Source organism: Prionailurus viverrinus, chromosome B1 (assembly GCF_022837055.1).
Source record: "Prionailurus viverrinus isolate Anna chromosome B1, UM_Priviv_1.0, whole genome shotgun sequence".
In the NCBI taxonomy this organism is placed as follows: Eukaryota; Metazoa; Chordata; class Mammalia; order Carnivora; family Felidae; genus Prionailurus; species Prionailurus viverrinus.
Genome location: NC_062564.1, coordinates 59,484,786 through 59,505,897, shown reverse-complemented (window position 1 = coordinate 59,505,897; position 21,112 = coordinate 59,484,786). Strand labels below are relative to the sequence as shown.

Below are 21,112 nucleotides of genomic sequence, written 5' to 3'. Positions count from 1 at the left end.
AAAATTCACATGGATACACACAACAACTTAGCCTAACATCTATTAAAAGCATTTTCCAAACTTGAATTCTAATGTTGCTTAGAGCTCTGGATTGAAATATTCTGAACTTCTACAGGTATGAAAATTGTCCTATTCTCATCAGGAACAGAAAGTTAAATGCATAACAGCTGGAAACATCACCTTAATTTGCTCCTTCTAAATCTAATTAGACACAGTAAAGGCATTATATGCATGTACTCCAAGAGAATGAGATGAAATATTTGAAACCAGAGATGAAAATGCTGCCGTTTATTACAATAGCACTTTTCAAAACAGTGGCATAGTCTCCTTTGCTCCTCGCCTTCACTCAATGTGGCAGAGAGGGCAGTCACAGGAGGACACTAAGTAATAATTGACTTGCTCAGGTGGTTACAAAGGTAGATTTAGCAAAGCTATGATACAAACTGGAATTCCTGATTTTAATTCTGTTAAGTAATTTTATAATAACTAAGTTAGGTTAGGAAAATATTTTTTTTAACATGACCAACACAGTCTCTTTAAACTTACAACTTGCTGGCATTCCATTAAAGTCATGAAGTCTAAAGATGATGTTCCCAAGCTCTGCTGAGACCTATTGGTTATCATATAGTTGGTTATAGGTCTAGTACCTCTTTCTATGGCTAAGATGTATCTTCTAGCAGTCACCAGAGATTTTAGTACCATGAAGGGGGAGAGGGGAGCAGATTATATACTCCCTGGTAAATCTCCACAAGCTACTTTGTTTTTTAATTAATTATTTATTTATTTTTAAAATTTATTTATTTATAAATATTTATTTATTTATTATTTTATTTATTTATTTATTTTGAGAGAGAGTGTGTGTGAGCAGGAAAGGGGCAGAGAGAGAGAGAATGAGAGAGACTCTCAAGGAGGCTCTGCACTGTCAACGCAGAGCCTGATGTAGGTCTGGATCTCACAACCGACAACTGTGAGATCATGACCTGAGCTGAAATCAAGACGCTTAACAGACCACCATCCAGGCGTCCCTCAACAAGCTGTTTTAAGAAGATTTTAAACTTCTTGGGGAACTAACCAAACAATGTTTGCTAGTTGGAGAGGTAAAATGCTTCATAACCACTGAATTGATTATTGTAGACATCTTCTGTTGGAGGTACATGGAAATAATTTTTATGAAATGAAATTATATATCAAATGTGTCTCAGGTTAAAAAAAGGGGAAAAAAGAAAAAATTTAAGAATTAACACAAGGGACATGTAACGGTTGACCATCAAATTTTAATCTTGAACCTTTTCTCCAGTCTTCAAATTATTAACACGAAGCGGAATGATAAATTGTAATTTTATCATTACCATATCGCTGTGTAACAAGCCCTTCTTACAAAATCTCCACCTACTGTCTCCAAAAAAAACCAATAGAAAACCCATACATTATATTATCTAAGTGATCTATTAACAGATGAAATTTTAACCAACTTCATACCAGGAAACTATTAACAGAGGTACTTCAATCACATAGCTTAAAATATGGAGAAAAGACAGGTAAAAAATTATCTTAAGCGTAGTAGTCTTTTTACTTTTTAAAATTTTTATAAAATACACTAATTTCCCAAAATAAAGAATATTATGACACATTGGTGTCAACTTACACAGATGAAAGCTGATGTCAGCTTTTTTTCTAACTAAAATTCATTTCACCAAACCTTTATATATTACATGAATATCCAAGTAAAGTATTTTTTTAAAAATTCAACACACAGGAACATAATGTACAGTGTTTTATATATATATATATATATAAAAAGGTTAATTTAGGAATGATTTCATTTTCAACCACATGATATATCTTTTTAAGACCATGAAACCTCTTGCTATCGCAAGACTTTTCAGTTCATGTTTCTATTTCCCAGTTGTAATTCTTAAAAGTAAAAAATGAAAAAGGGTTTTTTATTTGTTTTTCACAAAAAAACTGTAGCAACAATTTCATTCACTACCAGGATGTCTTCCCTCCTTTTGATTTTAGGACTACCCAGACCCATGACCGCTTGGTGCCGGAATGTAACGGGAAGAGGCCAATGACATCAAAGAATGGATATAAAAAGACGGGCTCAGCTGGATCCTGCCGCCGTTGTAAGGTGTGGGCACTTTCACTCGTGAAAGGCCTCCCAGAGCTGCAAGAGAACAGTCACAGGAGCAGTCTCCCGGCTCATCCTTTACATCCGTCAGCTGGGAGGACATAAAGGAACATTTTCATTAATGACTTGTCTAATGGCTGATGGATTCCTTAGCCAGGGAGGGAGCGAGTACGCTCAGAGACCTCGGTCAGGAGCAAAAAGAATACTGTTTATTTTACACCTCCTGCATTGGTCACTTCTGAGCGCAAACCAACCTCAACAGGAAATTGCAATGAAATATACACACCATGCACAGTCCCTATTACTGTGGGAATCCAGTAACACATGCAGGATGGTGGGAAAAGAATCACAAGGGATGAATGTAAACTTTTCACAGTGTTTCTTATAGCCTTTGACTTTAGCACGAGTGCACCACTTACCACCACAATCTCACAAACGTTTTATTGTGTCCTGGGCATGCAGATCACTTGGGGTAAAATGGGCGATTACATTTCATAGCCATTCTCAGACAGGAGTACAACTTCAATTTTCCCAATTTCCAACCAATGAATCAGCTGCTTCTGTTATAAAACTAAATACATTTCCGAATACATTTTTGTTTGAGGTTGTGCTTTATTCTTATCACTTCACTGGCTACATTCTAGGGAAATTAAAAACCCATAAAATTATACTGAAGACTAGGTCTTAAGGGTGATTCCTGACCAAACCAGAAAGACAGGGAATCACTAACTTCTCTTCTCTTGTTTCTGTCTGCCTACCCCAGGCCTTTATTGATATTGATTCAGTTATAGGTTTTAGTTTCCTAAAGAAGAAAACCAAATTAGAGAACTGGCATTTCTGTCTTAAAGAAGTAAAAAGTAACACCGGTGAGGGGAGAAAGGGGGATTCATTCTATGTCGAAAAAAAAAAAATCTCTTGCTCTCAACAGGAGATAATCCAGCTTCTCCTTAGCTATTATTTCATAAATTAATAATTTCTTAAAATCATAATCCAAAGAATTTATCTATTACAAGAAAAATTCAAGTGTAAAAAAGGAAATAAATTAGTTAAGCCTTGTAAACAATTGTCCATTTTAGCTATATATCTTTTTAAAAAGGTTTCTCTGTATAGCAAATCAGACAGTACAAGGCACACCTTACACATCAGAACCCAGAATTTTAAGACCCATACACACGCCTTCTTCACACTGTTGGCTGGCCTAACTGTGCTGAGGGCACTGGGGTCACACACCCATCCTCTGCTCATCTCCGGACCATCTGGAAGTCCAAAATGTGCTCTTTCCATTAAATTGCTTTGTGCTATTTTGTTGTGTGATGTGACTTCAGCCTTCTCAATGTTAGTCTCCTCAGATGTTTTCCACAAAGCTTCCTGGGAAAAGGCCAGTTTTCCCATTACGTTGTAACGTGCCTTTGAACCAGCCATCTTCTCGCTTTTTATGGACAAACACGATATCTCCTTCTTTAAGTTCAAGTTCTGCCTCACTCTGAGGAGGATAGGAAACTACCACCCTGTGCCTAGAAAAGAGAGATATATTTTAGTTAAAGCCACTCAAAGTAGTGAAAAAAAAAGGTACACTATTGGTCTACAGAGCATTAAACATAAACAGAATAGAAAATAACAGAAGTTTATAACATCTGTAAAACAACTCAAAATACAACGACTCTCTGCTTCGTAGAGACTTGATTTTAATAGAGTTGACATGTGTGTAACAGTCCATTATCGATGAGACTGGTTTATCTGAGTGACCTGTACAGCAAAAGCTATTCTTGTCCCTTTCCATTGTTTGTATCTTGTCCATACAGAAAATTTTATTCTGTTTCCTAGGAGGAAATGCCCTGTCCTTCCCTCTTCTCCAAGAAGAAAGGAATGAATTCATTTGATTGGTGAGATTAGGAGAAGTAGTTGACTAGATGGATTCAGTCCTCTCTGAACTCCCTGCCTCTAGGCTGAGTGGCTTCTGCTCTGCTTCTGCTTGTAAGCACGGAATGGTCAAGGGCCAAGGGGGTCAGGCCTGCCTTCTAGAAGTGAGTCTGGAAGTCCATCTCTCTGTGTCCCTTACTTTGGGGCTTGACATGGATGAGGCAGCAATTCTAAGGCAGTTCATCTGCCTTACATACCCAAATTCTCCTTCAGGCAGGCTGTCCTACAGTCTAGACAAGGAGGGAAGGACAATGACCACAAATTCAATCCAACACCACCAGTAACGAGGCTGATACCCATTTGTCTGACAACTGTGTCTGTTTCTTTATTGGTTCTCAACTCAGATATTAGTAGGAAAAGGGATAATTATCAGTTAAAACCCCAAGAAGCCTTGTTGGTTTAATATTATCTTCCTTCTTCCTTTCTCCTTAGTCTCCTTGTGCAAAATTATGATTAGCTGCCATGAAAGCCAGTTGGAGGTTTTGAGCCCCATATTCTTTTATTTTTTCCAGCGTTACTTCACTCCTTTACTCCTCTCTTGCTTTTTCCAACCAAGGCAGAGGAAGCAGGGAGGGTGGTATGTGGTAGTCAACCTCCAAGATGACCCCAGTGACCCTTGCCTCCTGGTATTCATACTCTTGTGTAGTCTTCCCCCACAATGCATGGGGATGATCTGTGTGACCAATAAAATACTGTGAAAGTAACTGTGTGATTTCTGAGTCTAGGTCATAAAAGGCCTTGTAGCTTCTACATTAGTTTCTCTTGGATCTCTGAAGAAAATGAGCTGCCGCATTGTGAGAAAACTCAGCATCCCTATAGAGAGGAGAACATGGTGAGTAACCAAAGTTTCTTTCTAAAAACCCAACTAGCCAACAGTGATGTCAGGAAGCCACCTTGGAAGGGACTCCTCTAGCCCTGGTCAAGCCTTTACAGGACTACAGCTGAGGCTGATATCTGGATTGCAACCTTAGGAAATATCCCAAGCCAGAACCACCCAGAAAACCCACTCCCAAGTTCCCAGCCCACAGAAGCTGTGGGGAAATAAATGTTTATTGTTGTTTTAGGCCACTCAATTTTGGAGGTAATTTGTTACATAGCAACAGATAACTAAAAAAATGTGAACATATATTTTTCTCCATTTGCTGTTATGCAGTATTCAATCATAAAGGTGATTTTAAGTTTCTACTTTTGTTTGGTTCTTAAAGTCAGAAAATAAGTTCAGAGCCTCACAAGACCCACTCTTGACTGTAAGTAAAGAATGGTATGGCTTAAATAATGATAGTCATAACAAATTCTATAGAACTACCCCTAAACTATGAAACCCATCAGAGACTAGCCCTTTCAGAAGATTGCTAGCTTCATCAATCTCCTCTCATAAAAACTAGAATCCACTCTCATTAAGAAGGACCCCAGCAAGAGCCCCAGACTATTACTCTATAAAAAAAAGCATCTCTGCAAAAGTCAAATGGCTTCCCCAAACAATTCCTGAGCTACTCTGGGCACATGAACCAAATTATCCTCCAAGGCCTGAAACAAAGTATAGCATAGAGGCTAATTTATTTTCTTTCTTTCTTTCTTTCTTTCTTTCTTTCTTTCTTTCTTTTCTTTCTTTTTCTTTCTTTCTTTCTTTCTTTCTTTCTTTCTTTCTTTCTTTCTTTCTTTCTTTCTTGTTTGTTTTTGAGAGAGAGAGTGATGGCCCAAGTGAATGAGTGAGGGGCAGAGAGAGAAAGGAAAGAAAGAGAGGGAGAGAGAGAGAAGCAGGGCTCACCCAAAGGGGGACTTGAACTCATGAACCATGAGATCATGACCTGAGCCAAAGTCAGATGCTTAACTGACTGGGCCACCTTGGTGACTTATTATTTCTAAGAAATGTTCATTTAATTCAAACATGAGTTAACATGTTGAACCCACCAGGTTCGGGGTTCAATCAAGCATGAACTGAGGGAGGAAGCACAGCCCTGCCCACACAGGTGCTGTGCACTAAGCTTGGGTCTAGGGGCTGACATAGACTTAAAGGTCATTTAGAGCAGTTTAACTTTGGGCTAATTATCTCTGCTCTCTCAGCCTCAGTTTCCTCATCTGTAGGAAAAGGTTGTAGTAACTTAAACAGGTATTACCATGTAATGGAGTAAGATTATGAATGTGATGCTCTTAAGTGGTTTCTGTTACATAGTTTACACCCAAAATGTAAGCTCCCATTGCGATCACGTGGCTCAGGCAATAGCAGGTGGGGGTCTGTGCTTCAAGGAGGTGAAGAATGGACCAGGAAGTCACTGGTCACCTCTATCCAGGAAACAGACTCAGGCCACAGTCTAAAGAACTGCCTGATAATGAGACATGACACTTTAGAATGATAAAGTTAGGTTTTGGAATCTCTTATCTGATATCATTAAAAGCAGTACAAATAATTTCATTATAGACTTATCTGAAGAAGGGTTTCAGATGAAAAGATTTCTCAAGTCTGATGCAAACATGTTAAAAATCCACGTGGAAAGCAATGTAATAAGTTGCCATTTGGGGGAAGTTAAAATTTGAGCAAAGCTTTGTAATTTTGGAAAAAGGCATACAGGTGACTCAAATCATATTCAGAGTAGATCTCTCATGAAATGTATTCCCCATCGGTTCTCTGGGAGATGCCTTAAAGGTGAAATGGAACAAAAATAGTTCTTGAAAAACTTGAAGTGAAATAGATTAATATTTGCATTTTATAAAATGCACTAAACCAATTTTCGTCAAAAAATTTTTTGAACTACAACTGCTGCTGGGCTAAGAACATAATCTTCCTGCCAAGTTCCCAGTGGGAGCAAATTTTCATTGCGAAGTTATAAACCTCTGGGGGGTGGAATGAGAAACCCTGTGCATAATGGAAAGTGTGACACAGCCCTGATGTATGAAGGCTACCAGGTGCCGCGGTAACAGACTCTACTTAGAAATCTTCCAGCTCGGATCCTGGCCTCGAGCCTTGTAGTTTGCACACAGATTTCTAACATAGACTCCTAAGGCCAGATTCTGGGTGCAAATGGCCAACTATGTCAGGCATGGAAAGCAGAATGTTTACAGACCAACAGACACATATAAGGCACAGCTGCAGAAGCCCTTCACATCTGTTCCTCCACCCTCCGCCTCGCTTGGATTATGCTTATCTGAGTAGGGCTTTTGGGAAATTCTGAACCTCAGGAATCAAAGACCCCTCTCTCATGACATCCATGGGACCTGCTAATAATCCCACTTTCAAAATCTGCACCCCATCTACTCCTCTTCATCGTCACTGCCGCCATCCTGGTGGACAAACTCATGACGTTCACCCGGTCAAATAATCTACCTGCCCTCCCTGCCTGTATTTCTTCCTGCCTCCATTCCATTCTACGTAGATCCAACAGACCCATTTTCTTAACTGGCAACTCTGCTTGTAGTTATCTATCCCTCAAAAATCGTAACTGGCTTCCAACGCCTGTGAGGAAGGTTAATCCTCAGCCTGGCATATAAAGCCCTCAATGATTTGACCCTCATCTCTCTACCTATTGCTGCTATTATCTCCATGAGTATGCCAAATATGCCTCTACACCTGAATGTGCCCTCCAAATATGGCTTCTACCTCTCCGTTCCTTGGTGCATGTGGTTTCTTCCACTGGGAACTCCCCGTGATGACGCCTCTGCCCATCCACACCTGATTAGCCTCCCACAGCCTGGCTCTAGTTTGCCCCTGCAAAATCTTGTCTAGCTCGTGGCTGGAAGTAATTTCATGCTTGCTCAGGTCCCAGAGGCCTCATGTACATTTCTTACGGCACTTAGCATGGTTTACATTGCACTGTTACCATCTGCATCTCTGTCTCATTCATCTTCCCAGACCATACGCTGCTTGAGGGGGAGAAGATGGTAAATTCACTTTACGTGCCTCATACCACTTAGCATAATTCGTGATAATTCTTTTTTTTCCCATGGTAATTCTGAGTAAGTGTGCTGAATGACAAAAGAAAAGGCACAATGTATAGAAAACTATTTTTAAAAAGATGCAAAGCTCCTTAAAAGGAATGTAATTTGACAAATGCTACAACACGGGTGGGCCTTGAGAACATCATGCTAAGTGAAATAAGCCACACACAATAGGACAAATACCATACAATTCCACGTACGAGGCACCCAGAAGAGTCAAACCCACCGAGACAGAAAAGTAGAGTGGTGGTTGCCATGTGCTGCCAGTAGAGGGAATGGGGACTTACTGTTTAACAGGCGCTGAGTTTCAGTTTGGAATAATGCAAAACTTTTGCAAATGCACAGTGGTGATGGTTATTCAACAATGTGAATGTACTTAATGTCACTGAATTTCACCTTAAAAAATGGTAAACTTTATGTATATTTTACCACAATTTAAAAATAAATGAATAGGGGCGCCTGGGTGGCTCAGTCAGTTGAGCGTCCGACTTCGGCTCAGGTCATGATCTCACTGTGTGAGTTCGAGCCCCACGTCAGGCTCTGTGCTGACAGCTCAGAGCCTGGAGCCTGCTTCAGATTCTGTGTCTCCCTCTCTCTCTGCCCCTCCCTCGCTCATGCTCTCTCTTTCTCTCTGTCAAAAATAAATAAACATTAAAAAAAAATAAATGAATAAATGAGTGAATAAAAAATAATGGAAAGAGTAGGGGAAAATAAAAAGAAAAATGAAAAAACATGGAAAGCTGAGTGGTCACTTGGCTGTTGTAAAAGTATCCCTTTGAACAGAGACCCGGGGGACAGTGTGAGGTGTATAGCAGGGCTCACAGACTTGGCCACGAATGGGTCTCTGCCTGTTGGCAGCTTTGTGACCCTGTCTGTGACAGTCACCAGAATTGAAGAAACGGGCTTGCTATACAAAGAAGCCCCATCCACATCCCACTGCCCATCTTCCCACCTCAGGCTATGGTGTTCCAGCTTCCACCTAAATGAGCACTTGCAATCTTTCATTTGTATAGATTTTCTATTTCCTTTATTTTTCTGGCCTCTCATGCATTCTCTGCAATTCATACATTTTTTGTTTGTTTGTTTCTAATCTCTCTTGGTATCAGCCCAAATTGGACCCCCTGTGGCTCTGGGAGGCACTCTATCCGTCACCCTAGTCTGGGTAAGTAACCTTCACTGCTTTCTGCCAATTGCTACAGCAATCTAATATCCAATTAAGTATTTCACTGGCAAAACCATACTAGCTCGCTTTGTAGCTTTGCTTGAAGTCCAAGTAAATTATGTCCATTGCTTCACCCAGTGGGTTCATTGTCACTGACTCAAATTAATCATGCTGGTGAAACCCGACTGACTTTCTGTAAATCTATCTCTATCCAATTTGTGTGTTTCCAAGTGTTCTAGCTTAATCCCTGATCAAAGATCACAGGTTCTTTTCCAATTTAAGAGATGGGCTTATAGGTATGTGGTTATCAGTTTAATTCCTAAACTTCAAAATACACAGAGATGATGTGCCGTGTCTCCTTAAGCCCTTATCTGTCTATGCTGTTTTAGTAGAAAAAAAAAAGAAAAGCCTGTCACATATACTTTCTTTTACTGCCATTCCTTCTGAAATATTTCTACTTCCTCTTTGCAATTTTCTAATTATTTTTTCTCCATTATCTAAAATAGAGTCAAAAATATCTGTTCTGTTATTTCTGCTGTCATCAATTATACATGTTCTGCCTCCAGGATGTAGCATTTCTTGCTTGTTTTCCTCAGCCTCTCTAACAAACACAAAAGAATCCTTTTGTTCCTCAGAGAATTGTCTCAGCTGACACCACAGCCGTCAACACACCTCAAGGTTCATCCCTTCTTACTGTGAGATTGCTTAAGTCCTTGTATCACGTGAATGCTTCTTCCCATTGAAGGGCTGCCCTAGTCACATTCTTTTACTTTAGATTTGTGGGACAGAGCCATGGTTTGAGGGGAAATTTTATGCTTGTTCTCGTTATACTCTGCTCTCATACGGCACCAATACAATACAATGAGAACTACTTCTATGAAATTCTATCAGGAAAAATTCTACCAGAAGAACCCCAGGCTTCTGCACTTTGCCAGAGCAGGAGTTGTTGCTATTTAGGTTGTGAATCAAGGAATCTAAGATCCTGAAATACTTTCTGAATCATAGAGATGTTAAAGTTAATCTTCCCTCCATTTTTAGTACTAAGTACTTTTAATTGTGTTAAAAATTTTGAAATATCAAAACAGGTAATCCCTAAACGGCGTACTTGGTAGTTTCCTACTAACCAAAAACTTTCATTCCCAGTGGATAATAGGATGTTTTCCTATACTGTTTCCACACCTTTTTCCTGCTGTTTTTATAGCCAGTCGGACCTAAGAACACAAGTTAAATAAATACCATCACCATCAGTGTATGAAGGCAACAGGGTGGTGAAAAGTTGGTCAGGCTGGCTATTATATTTAATATTCTGTTGAACATATGGATTATAAAAATATAAACTTGAGCAGAAATCTTCTCCAAAGACCCCTTTTCTACTTGTAAAAATGGAAATGGTTATATGAAAAACCTGCCAGAGAATTCCAGAGTGCCCATGCCCATCTGTTCCATCATTAAATTCTCCATGTTCCCTATGTGATGTGCATCCCCGGCTCCCTGGACCACCATCACCTGTCTGCATTAGCGATTTCTCCCTTTCAGATGCACTGAACAGCAGGAGCCTGCTGTTAGAAATGAGCTCCTCTAAGAGGAAAGGGCAGGAATGCAGAAGCCACAGAGATTGAGGACATCTGGCAACTGAAAAGGAATGCATAATGGGGGAGGGAGGCAGCAGTGCCAGAGCCAGTGCCTAGGGAGAGGCTGGGCAAAATGAACGATCGCTCAGAACAGTCACACAAACACCACAAATGACAGGGAAAAGAGGAGAGAGACTCAGGGTATGAAGGAAAAACTGCAGATCGATGCCTGGGGGTGGGGACGAAAGAAGGAGCCTTTGTGACCAAAAGAAAGTAAACAAGTCCCTGGACTAACTCCAGGGACAGAAGCCCTATCCCTGGAAAGCGGAGTATTACTGCAGGAAAAAAGGCTGACTCTCAGAATAAAGGATTAAGTGAATGCAGGACAAAATTTCAAAGCTTTACTAAGAGCACAACAGATGAGGGGGAAAGATAGAATGATTTTATTTGTGGGGGAGGAACACTTTTCAGAGTACTGTCTCATTTCAAAACTGGTTTTATAAGGATTAGACCTATGTAAAGCTATTTCACCTCACTATGAAAATATATAATAAATTGTGTACTTTGTACTTAGTGCACGTAGGCTGTTTAAAGTTTCTTCTTGTCCAGCTTATTTTTTGATAATTCAAATTATACGAATGAAGGCCTCAAATTTTGTGGGTACAGATGTCCATCTGAAATACAGATTTGTAAATTTAAGTCATTGGAATGTGTAACAGTTTATAGTAAGACTTCAAATCAGTAACTGAAAATGAGACCTACACTGCAACACCTCCACAAATCAGAAATTTGATTTATAAAATGCAGGTACAGAAGGAATAAAGCTCATAGAAACAATAAAACAGATGGCACTTTTAAAAACAAATGTTTATATATTTATGCATTATGTGAAAACAGTCCACTATTTTAGTGTGCTTCATGATGTTTTCCTGGCCAACCACCGGTGCTTCATTTCTAATTCATATAATCCTAGCAGATAGTTGTCTTGCTAAATATATAGTTTCTCCTAACATATTCCTAGAACCCCACTGGTTGTATCAAACAGAACTACTCCCATGTGTAATCATGATTCAAGGCCAGAATCAGTAACACAAGGCCCCTCATTCCGAGTGGAACCCAACCAACTCAGTGTCAGGAGGGGGAGTCAGGTCTCTCAGAATTTAGGCATACTCTCCTAGCTCAGGAAGAATAAAAAGAGAATTCTCTTGGTTGGCAGAATTCTCCAGCTGCTTTACAACCAGTAGGTACTTATGTAAATGTTTAATAAAAAAGGCAAAGGATGAAAGGAGGGAACAAAAGCTGGCGATAGAAGAGAAGCAAGAAGGAAGTAGATGCGAACCAAGTTCCAGGGATTAACACATTTCATCTGGTTACAATTCTGGAGGGGATGTCTGGAGAAAATAAACAAAAAGAGGGCTGGAGGCCTAACCCATGTAAGGAGCACAGCAAATGGTACAAGAAGGCCAGTGCTTGCCTGTTACTACAAATTCAGTTAAAACGAATTTGGAGGATGTGGAAAAGTATCCTCATGTTGGAATAAATATTCCAGCACAAAGCTTGTTTGCATTTCTTCGTTTCTCCGGGAACGACAGTGAACTCACCTCTCACAAACCACAGGCCTAGACTCATTCATGACAGGGCCCAGGGATGAACATGGCTGACGAGGAGGTGGAGCGATGGGTACAGCGGAGTCCAGGGAGCTAGTCTTCCGATGAAGAGCGTCCTGGGCCACAGCAGCAGCCACGGCCACAGCGGGGGCCGGGCAGTCCCCATCGGCAGGGCAGGAGCCGGCCCTGCCGTGGGCGCCCCCTAGAGGCAGCTCAGGTCCCACTGCTCCCTGCAGAGGCAACTCCCCGCCACCCAGCTCCACTTCCAGGGTGGGTGAGGCTGGTGGAGATGCTCGGGGCTTACGTTTAGTGGACGCGCCAGAAAGCAACTTCAACAAACCCTTTTTCTCTTTCTAGGAAAAAAAAAAAGTACATTAATTAGAGATGGATGGTACTGTTGTTATTGTAATCGATAGGGTGCTAGTTCTCTATTTTTGGTTTGATTTTTTTTTTTTTTTTTTAAGATTTGTATTTTTAAGTAATTTCTACACCCAACGGTGAGGCTCTACCTCACAACCCTGAGATGGGGAGACTCATGCTCTACCGACTGAGCCAGCCAGGTGCCACTGGTTTGGTCTTTTAAGATTCATTTCTATGGATATTTGGTTATTTATGATCTAGCTCCCAATTCCTTCCTGTATGATGTTAACCTGACATTTGGTTGTCTTTCCTCTCCCTTTCTGCCTGCATGTTTGTGCTTGTATGACACTCCACTGTTCATCTTCTACTGAGGCAGAAGAAGTAGATAAAAAAGTAAAGGGAAAAAAACTCATCAAGTCACATCTCTGGCTTGGGGAAGACAGAAGTAGACATTTTAGGACAAAATGGAAATTTCTGATTATGGATTTAATTTCTTGAGATTATGCCTATACTACCTCTAATTCTTATGTGCTGAACTAAACATTACTCTCCATCCATAGAGCATTTTACTCTCCATCCACAGACTTGATTCTTATCATTTATGGAGAGTAATGTCTTGATCAGGGTTAAGGACTAAACAGTTCTCAGATGTCACCACCTTGAGGAAATTTAATAAGCCAATAATGACAGAAGTCAAACCATTTCTATTGTGCAAGAATATCTTGGATTAGAAAGCCAAAACAACTCCACAAAATTTTAAATAAAGCTGCAGTATAATCAAAAACATTTTTATGTCTCTTTGCAAGCAAAAGTAGGAAAAAAATTTTTCCCCAGCATCTTTCTCCACAAAAACCATCTCTAGAATCTCTTGTCTCTTTTGACACTCTTGTTCCTTGGACTGCTAGGAAAACCAGACCTAGAGCTAGGTTTTCTTCATTTCCAAACCCTGTGTCAATGTTCTTTCTGACAACCAAGCATAGACAACAATCATTTCACGTTGTTTTACTAAGATGTCAATGACATCACCAAGTCATCTGAATGGAAACATTTCAGAGGGAAATAATTCTTCAGAAAACTATAGGCAATCTGGAATCACTAAGGTCCACTAATAGAGAAATAGAATTGAGGGGCCCACATGGAGATAGAACCCTGAGGAATTTTTCTTGAGAATATGAGTTAGTTCATACTCCATAAAAATCCCTTGGGGAAAAGGGTCTGAATCCATAAAAACACAGATCCATTAGAGACAGAACGGCAGGAAAAAGGAAGAGACAAAAGTAATGATTTAGCCAGATGACGATAAAGCATTCCAGGGGAAAAGAATCCCAGGAAACTGCAGGCCCCATTTAGAGAATACTGTTCACAGTATGAACCAACCCATGCGTTGGAAACGGGGGACAGGGAAAGATGGTGGGAGCGCTGAAGTCATCTCTGTACAGCTCAACGCAGGCTGCAGATGAGCAGAGCCAGACACTGGATCCACACCCCCCTTCTCCCCATCCCAGCCTGAGGAAGGTTCTTTGGCATTTTTCTTCAAGGCCTGGCCTTAACTCACCTTGCAGGTTTTTGCTTCATTTATTTAGCTTCTCATTTCCCAAGGGGCTACTAATACATTCCAATAAACGACCCTATAAACTTGGACTACCTGCTTGATGCCTGGACCCCATCCACCCAGTACCTAATGCAAAGATGCATCTATTGAGCCAAGAGGCGAAGACTGAAAGAGACTGAGATGGGGGAGGAAGGGAGATGATTTAGTGAGTCCCAGGGCTCAAAGAATAAGAGAGGACATTTTGTAATTCTCAAATCATACAATGTGCGGTGAAGTGGGCCGAACAAACACCTGCCAAAGCCACAGCTATACTTCTTTAAGGGAGCCTGAGGTCTGGAGGGCCGAGAAATGAGCTGAGAAAAAATAACGTCTACACTTCTATGGGGGCAGTCAGCCACAACTTCCAGCTATTCCTGCCATGATGGAGGAAAGCACGCTCTAATCCCTGGACCCCCACAGATCCACTGAGAACATCAAGTCCAGCGGTAAATTACAATCTCAGCAAGCCACAGCTACAGATGTTTCTTAAAAGCTCAGTTCTGGGCACTCAGAAAAATTCAGTTAACTGAATGGCGCTCAGGGAAGTGATTAAGAAGAAAGATGACTTGGTTCATCTAAAATGATTAAACACATTAAATACAGCTTGCTTTAATGACTTCTAAGAGATATGTTATCATCATCAGCTGATGCCGACTACCCACTGAGCAGAAGGCAAAGGATTAGGTGTTGTGACAGGGTGTGGGGGTACGGGGTGGGGGTACTAACAAGGAAAAGATGCTGCCCTAGTTCCACCCAAGTGTGCTTTTAATACCATATTTTCATGTTTTCTATGTTAGCAGAACAGTGTGCTGCTGGAGAGAGATAATTCTGCAAACACAGACACTTATCATCTAAGGGTGCCTTTGTTTTATTCAGAATCCAACAGCAGAAATGAAAATTATAGATGAATTAATAAGGACTACACTTCAGCAATTTTTCAAATGTAGTGTTAACATGCATGAAAAAGGGACATATCTTTGAACATGAACCTTAATAATTCTTCTCCTGTGGGTTTTTCAAGAAATTATTCCTAGGTGGAATAATGTTTTTATACCCATAATCTTCTCTTCAGAAGATCAACTATTTGGTTCAGAAAATAATTGCCAGATGATGAGAAAGAGTAATTTCTACACGTAAAAATAATTTCTGAACATCACTAAATAGCTTTCCATTAGTCATATCATGGAGGATGAATACAAAATGGGAAACCTCGAGTTCTCCTTCTCAAGCAAAAATAAATTTGATTTGAGCAACTCACGAAGCTGAAAACATTCTACCCACTGAATCTTCTTTATTCCTCTCCTTGCCTTCAGATGTACAAAGAAAGAAGCAAAAGATAAATACTCTTCCGGGACACTGTCATCAAATATCTACAGTCATATTCCCAACAATCAGTCACTATTCTTAGATAAGGCATCTCCAAAGCTTAATTCATATGATTGTCTAATAATAATCACTCACTCTTTCAACAAATATTAACTGAATGTCAAATATGAACCAACAACGCGTGAGGTTCTGGGAATACAAGAGTGAATAAGACAATAAGGGGTTCACATTCTCTAGCAGAGACATAGACATGGCTATAAAACAGGTGCTCTGCAGAAAAATAAAGCAGGGTAAGAGGAGAGTGAATGACCAGGGGTGCTGAGACAGGGAGCTCAGGAAGGGCTTTTAAATTTTTTTAATTTTTATTTTCAAATTATTATTATTTTTTAAGTAGGTACCACACCCAACATGGGGCTTGAACTCAAAACCCTGAGATCAAGTCACTTGCAGTACCGACTGAGCCAGCCAGGCACCCAGGAAAGGCTTCTTTAAAGAAGTGAATGGTGGGGCGCCTAGGTGGCTCAGTCGGTTAAGCGTCCGACTCCAGCTCAGGTCATGATCTCGCAGTTTGTGAGTTCAAGCCCCGCATCGGGCTCTGTGCTGGAAGCTCGGAGTCTGGAGCCTGCTTCAGACTCTGTGTCTCCCTCTCTCTCTGCCCCTCCCCCACTCACACTCTGTCTCTCTCTCTCTCTCTCTCTCTCTCTCTCAAAAATAAATAAACATTAAAAAAATAAGAAAGAGGGGCGCCTGGGTGGCGCTGTCGGTTAAGCGTCCGACTTCAGCCAGGTCACGATCTCGCAGTCCGTGAGTCCGAGCCCCACGTCAGGCTCTGGGCTGATGGCTCAGAGCCTGGAGCCTCTTTCCGATTCTGTGTCTCCCTCTCTCTCTGCCCCTTCCCCATTCATACTGTCTCTCTCTGTCTTAAAAATAAATAAACATTGAAAAAAAAATTAAAAAAAAAATAAGAAAGAAGTGAATGGAGATGGGGAAAGGCCATGTGAAATCTGATGATCAAACACCACTGGGTTCAAGAATCTTGTTAAATGCTTTTATAAAGATTTCCCCATTTATTCCTCACACTCACCTGATGCGACAGGAATCAGTAGTATTCCCATTGCCATTATTCTCTACGCTTGCCTACAATCATACTGCTAGTAAGGGGTGGAAGTCGGATAACCCGGCCTTTGCTCTTCTCTTCTGAGAGTTCGGCATAGGCAACAACTCTAGAAGCACATCTACTCCATGGAGTGATAAGAGTAGATATGTTTGCTTACGGGTTGCACTACCTAAGAGTCACTCTGAAACTGTGTGCACATCTGCACTGTCCACAGCTGGTCTGGATCCCAGCTGCTGGCACGGGCAGGAATGTGACTCCGATCACTTAACATGGACAATAACTTCTCTGTGAGAAAATGAAATGGCAAAGCTCACAGACCAACTTGGTTTGGACAGTGAAATAAGAACTGGGAGGAAGGGGGGCGCCTGGGTGGCGCAGTCGGTTAAGCGTCCGACTTCAGCCAGGTCACGATCTCGCGGTCCGGGAGTTCGAGCCCCGCATCGGGCTCTGGGCTGATGGCTCAGAGTCTGGAGCCTGTTTCCGATTCTGTGTCTCCCTCTCTCTCTGCCCCTCCCCTGTTCATGCTCTGTCTCTCTCTGTCCCAAAAATAAACGTTGAAAAAGAACTGGGAGGAAGGAAAATCATGCGAGCAAAGAAAGTGATCAGTAGGGACTTTAGGACAGTGTTCAGAACAGAAGAAAACAGGTATTTATTTATTTATTTATTATTTTTTTAAGATTTTATTTTTAAGTAATCTCTATACCCAACATGGGGCTCCAATTTATAATCCTGAGATCAAGAGTCACATGCTCCTCTGACTGAACCAGCCAGATGCCCCAAAAATGGCTACTGAAAAACTAGATGGGGATGCCTAGGTGGCTCAACTGGTTAAGTGTCCAACTCTTGATTTCACCTCAGGTCATGATCTCTCTTCCTGAGATGCAGACTGCCTCAGGCTCTGCGCTGGCAGCGCAGATCCTGCTTAGGATTCTCCCTCTCCCCTTCTCTTGCTCGCAAAATAAAAAAACAATAAAAATTAAAATAAAAACTGGATGGACCCTCTGCTTAAAAAAACCAAGAATAAGAGCAAAGGTCCTCAAACAGCGAATTGTTTGAAGACCTGTGCTTGGCTCCTTAAGGAAAGGAGTCAGTAGGACTCTGGGGGTGGGATGTTTGTGGTACTAAATGTTGACCTTTTTGTGGCCCGCATGTAGAAATGTCACCTCTTAGGAACAAATCCAGAATATGGGAAAGGGCATGAGAACCAATACCTACTTCTGCTAATTGGTAAAGGAAATAAATGAATATGTCAGGGAAAACTTATACTATGAAGGTAGGGGAAGGAAATGGAAGCATGTGGGGGTATAAAGTGGTGCCTCAGAGATGGTTTCTTCTCTTTTACTATGTGATGGTTAAAACTGTAAAATTAATTAAACCATTAGAGATTTAATTAGAGGCCATTAGGACTGAGGTGATTCTAAAGCCCTAGCAGCTCCCTTAGCAAACCAAACCCTAAGCCTGTAAACACCTCAAAACCAATAAGGACATCAAAACCTATAAGGACAACCAATCACAAACAGCCAACTGGGCTTTCCCCAAATAAGGCAACCACTTAAATTACAGCCAGTCAAATAACTTCCTTGCTCTGCTTTGTGTGTCCTTTACATAATTTTTGCCCCTGGTTCCTTGATAGAGTGGGTGCTGCCTGATTTGAATATGTTTTTACTCAAACTCTTAGAATTTTTAGTATGTGTCAGTATATTTTCTAACAAAACTTAGAGAATATAAGAACAACCAATAATTGGTGCAGGAAAAAAAGATTTTATTTTCTGGATAGAAGCTTAACGTACCAAAATAATATTTACTGTATTTTGGTATATGAGGGGGAAAAAAAGCATATATACACCATAGTATTAATGGATACCTTTGAAATCTTAGATCATACTTAGGTCTTCTATTTGGATATTTAGACTTTCTCTCACTTTTAAATAAATATGTATTTTTTAACAATTTTATAGTAAGAAAACACAATAAAACATTGTGTGTGTGTGCATGTATACATACATACACATGAGCATCTCATAAGGATTGGGAAATACATCTGCCTGGAGACTAGCTACTCAAATAATGAAGCCTTTAAACTGAATATGAAGTTAGAAAAATGTTCAGATAAAGCTGTTAAACTGATAACTGTAGAAGACATAGGGGATCTCATAGAAAGAAGAATAACAATGACAGAAAGGCCCAGGATTTCAAACAAGAAGTAACTGAGATGATGTTTGGAAATATATTATAGTTTCAGATGCTTATTTATCAAACCACAGAATGCAGTTACCAGACAAAAATGAGCCAGAGGGGGGAAAAACACTTTTTTTTTTAAGTCAAGGACAAAATCACACTTCTGAGACTTTGTGAGATAAGAATTCCAAATAAAATACTGTTCAAAAGGAATAACTCAGTTAGGAGAGGGGCTGCAATAGTCCTGTGTGCACATCAAAAAGTTGTATGTCTCTGTGGAACATCAGTGGTAGGTAGCTCACTGCAGACGATTTACACATAGAGAAAAGGACAGGGAAATCGACAAGCTATCGTTTGGCAGATATACCACACACTATCTAAAGAGTTTAAGTAAATGGATGATGCTGATCACAAAATGATGAAAGAAGATGGAGATAACAAGGGAATTGTCAAATATCTAGATAGTTGTTGGAAGTCTCAACAAAAACTAGGATCTCTATAAACTTAGAATCTCTGATAGACATTTTTCTTGAATTGTTCATAATTTAATCTCACATTGGATCTAATTCTGATCAACTGGGGGAAGAGTAGAGACCAGGTAGGGAGTGGAGTGGTTCAGATGGTGGACAGAAATATTGAAAACTTCGAAGTAAGCACCCAAAGAGAAGTTGGCTACAGTCAGATTTGAACTCTAAAGTTTAAAAGAACTGATTTTAAAAGTTCAGAGAAAATATATGCATGACCTGAAACTCAAAAGGAAAGATACTTCAAGAGCAATGGGCGGGCTCTCCAGAATGATATTCTAACCATACAACTGTAAATTATCTGAGCAGATGAAAATGTGGAGACATCTATAGGCACTAGTGTGATCTCCCAGAGAGCAGACTAATGGGCTCAAATTTTTAAAGGACTCAGTACAAAAAGATGAAGAGAAGTGACCATAAGAAAGAACATATCATGGCCCATAACAGCTTAAACTTGAAAAAAAAAGGGGGGGGGGGTGGATAACCTTAAAGTTATGTTTGAAACAAGAACAGGAAAAATATAGACCTGCTGTTTGAGATGGATGGTGGTTCTCAGAAGGTATGAAGAAAGAGAAGGATAATCTTCAGACTAGAAAGAACAAATGCTGACAGGAGGGAAATGAGTATAGATATTGGGGTTTAGAGATTTAATAATTATGTGCCAGGATGAATCACCCCAGCATACAGAGAAAATTCACAGCTGAAATGCAACTGTTCTTTTCATAAAATGCAAATAATCTTTGACAGATACTGATGAGCCTGAGATCAGGTCAACTCAAAAGGTCAAGAAGGGCATGTGTAATCCTAATTTTCAAAAAGAATACAACAATGTTCTTTGCTGACTGTCTGGAAAATTCTAGAACAGTGTATTAAATGAAAGGAACACTGAGGAAGAGACTCCTGAGGAAGTCTCTGACACTGAGGAAGAGACTCCTCTAGGAGACCCTTGCTAACATGAGTAATAGCTGAAATGATGGGGAGACTAGGGAATAGTTTGGATGGGAGAATGCAAAAGACCTCTGGATTTTGACAGGCATCTCATAAGTTCTCCCATGATATCCTTATAGACATGATGGAGGAGTATAGACTAAATGACACTTGAATCATGTTAATTATGGAATTATTGATTTTATATCAACCAGGAGAATTCTCTCTGGTGGATCCAGAACACTAAATGAGGTAGTAGATTTAGGAAGGAAAATTTATAATCTGTGACATAAGTAACAGTGACAAAAACTTCAGGAATGTAGCCTTAAAAAAATAAGATAATTCTTAAATAAGTCAAGGCATCATATAGAAAGGAGATCAATACTTTCTATGTAGCTCCTCAAAATAAAGAGAATGGCATGGCACACTTCGGAGCTAGGATACTCAAGGTCAAATAAGGTGTCCAAACAGAGACCAGTGGCCATTTGTCAAGGATAGGAACTCAGCAGAATAGCCCATTAGGTCCTGTATTAGTTGCTGCTATAACGAATTACCATAAACTTTGTGGTAAAAATCAAGTCTTAAAATTAAGGTGTCAGCAGGGCTGCATCCCTTACAGAAGCCCTATTGAAGAATCTGTTTCCTTGCCTTTTCCAGATTCTAGAAGCTTCTTGCATTTTTTGGCTTGTGGCTCCCTCCCTGAATCACTGATCTCTGCTTCTGATGCCACATTTCTTCTGGACCTGATCCCCCTGCCTCCCTTTC

General features: G+C 40.3%; 1 protein-coding gene across 7 annotated transcripts in view; it reads right to left on the bottom strand.

The window, feature by feature from the left end:
* Positions 1–1,254: 1,254 nt before the first annotated feature.
* Positions 1,255–21,112, bottom strand: part of SH3RF1 (SH3 domain containing ring finger 1) — a 187,557-nt gene continuing 167,699 nt past the window's right edge. For 4 of the 7 annotated variants that reach the window (XM_047856355.1, XM_047856357.1, XM_047856356.1 and 1 more), the window contains 2 exons: positions 12,319–12,677; positions 1,255–3,645 (listed from right to left, as the gene is read on the bottom strand). In XM_047856355.1, the coding sequence (XP_047712311.1) occupies positions 3,477–3,645; positions 12,319–12,677 (528 nt within the window). In that variant the 3' untranslated portion in view covers positions 1,255–3,476. Of the gene's footprint in view, positions 4,865–11,092; positions 11,392–12,318; positions 12,678–21,112 lie in introns of those variants that run through there. The other 3 variants (XR_007151604.1, XM_047856358.1, XM_047856359.1) reach the window with 3 other exon arrangements.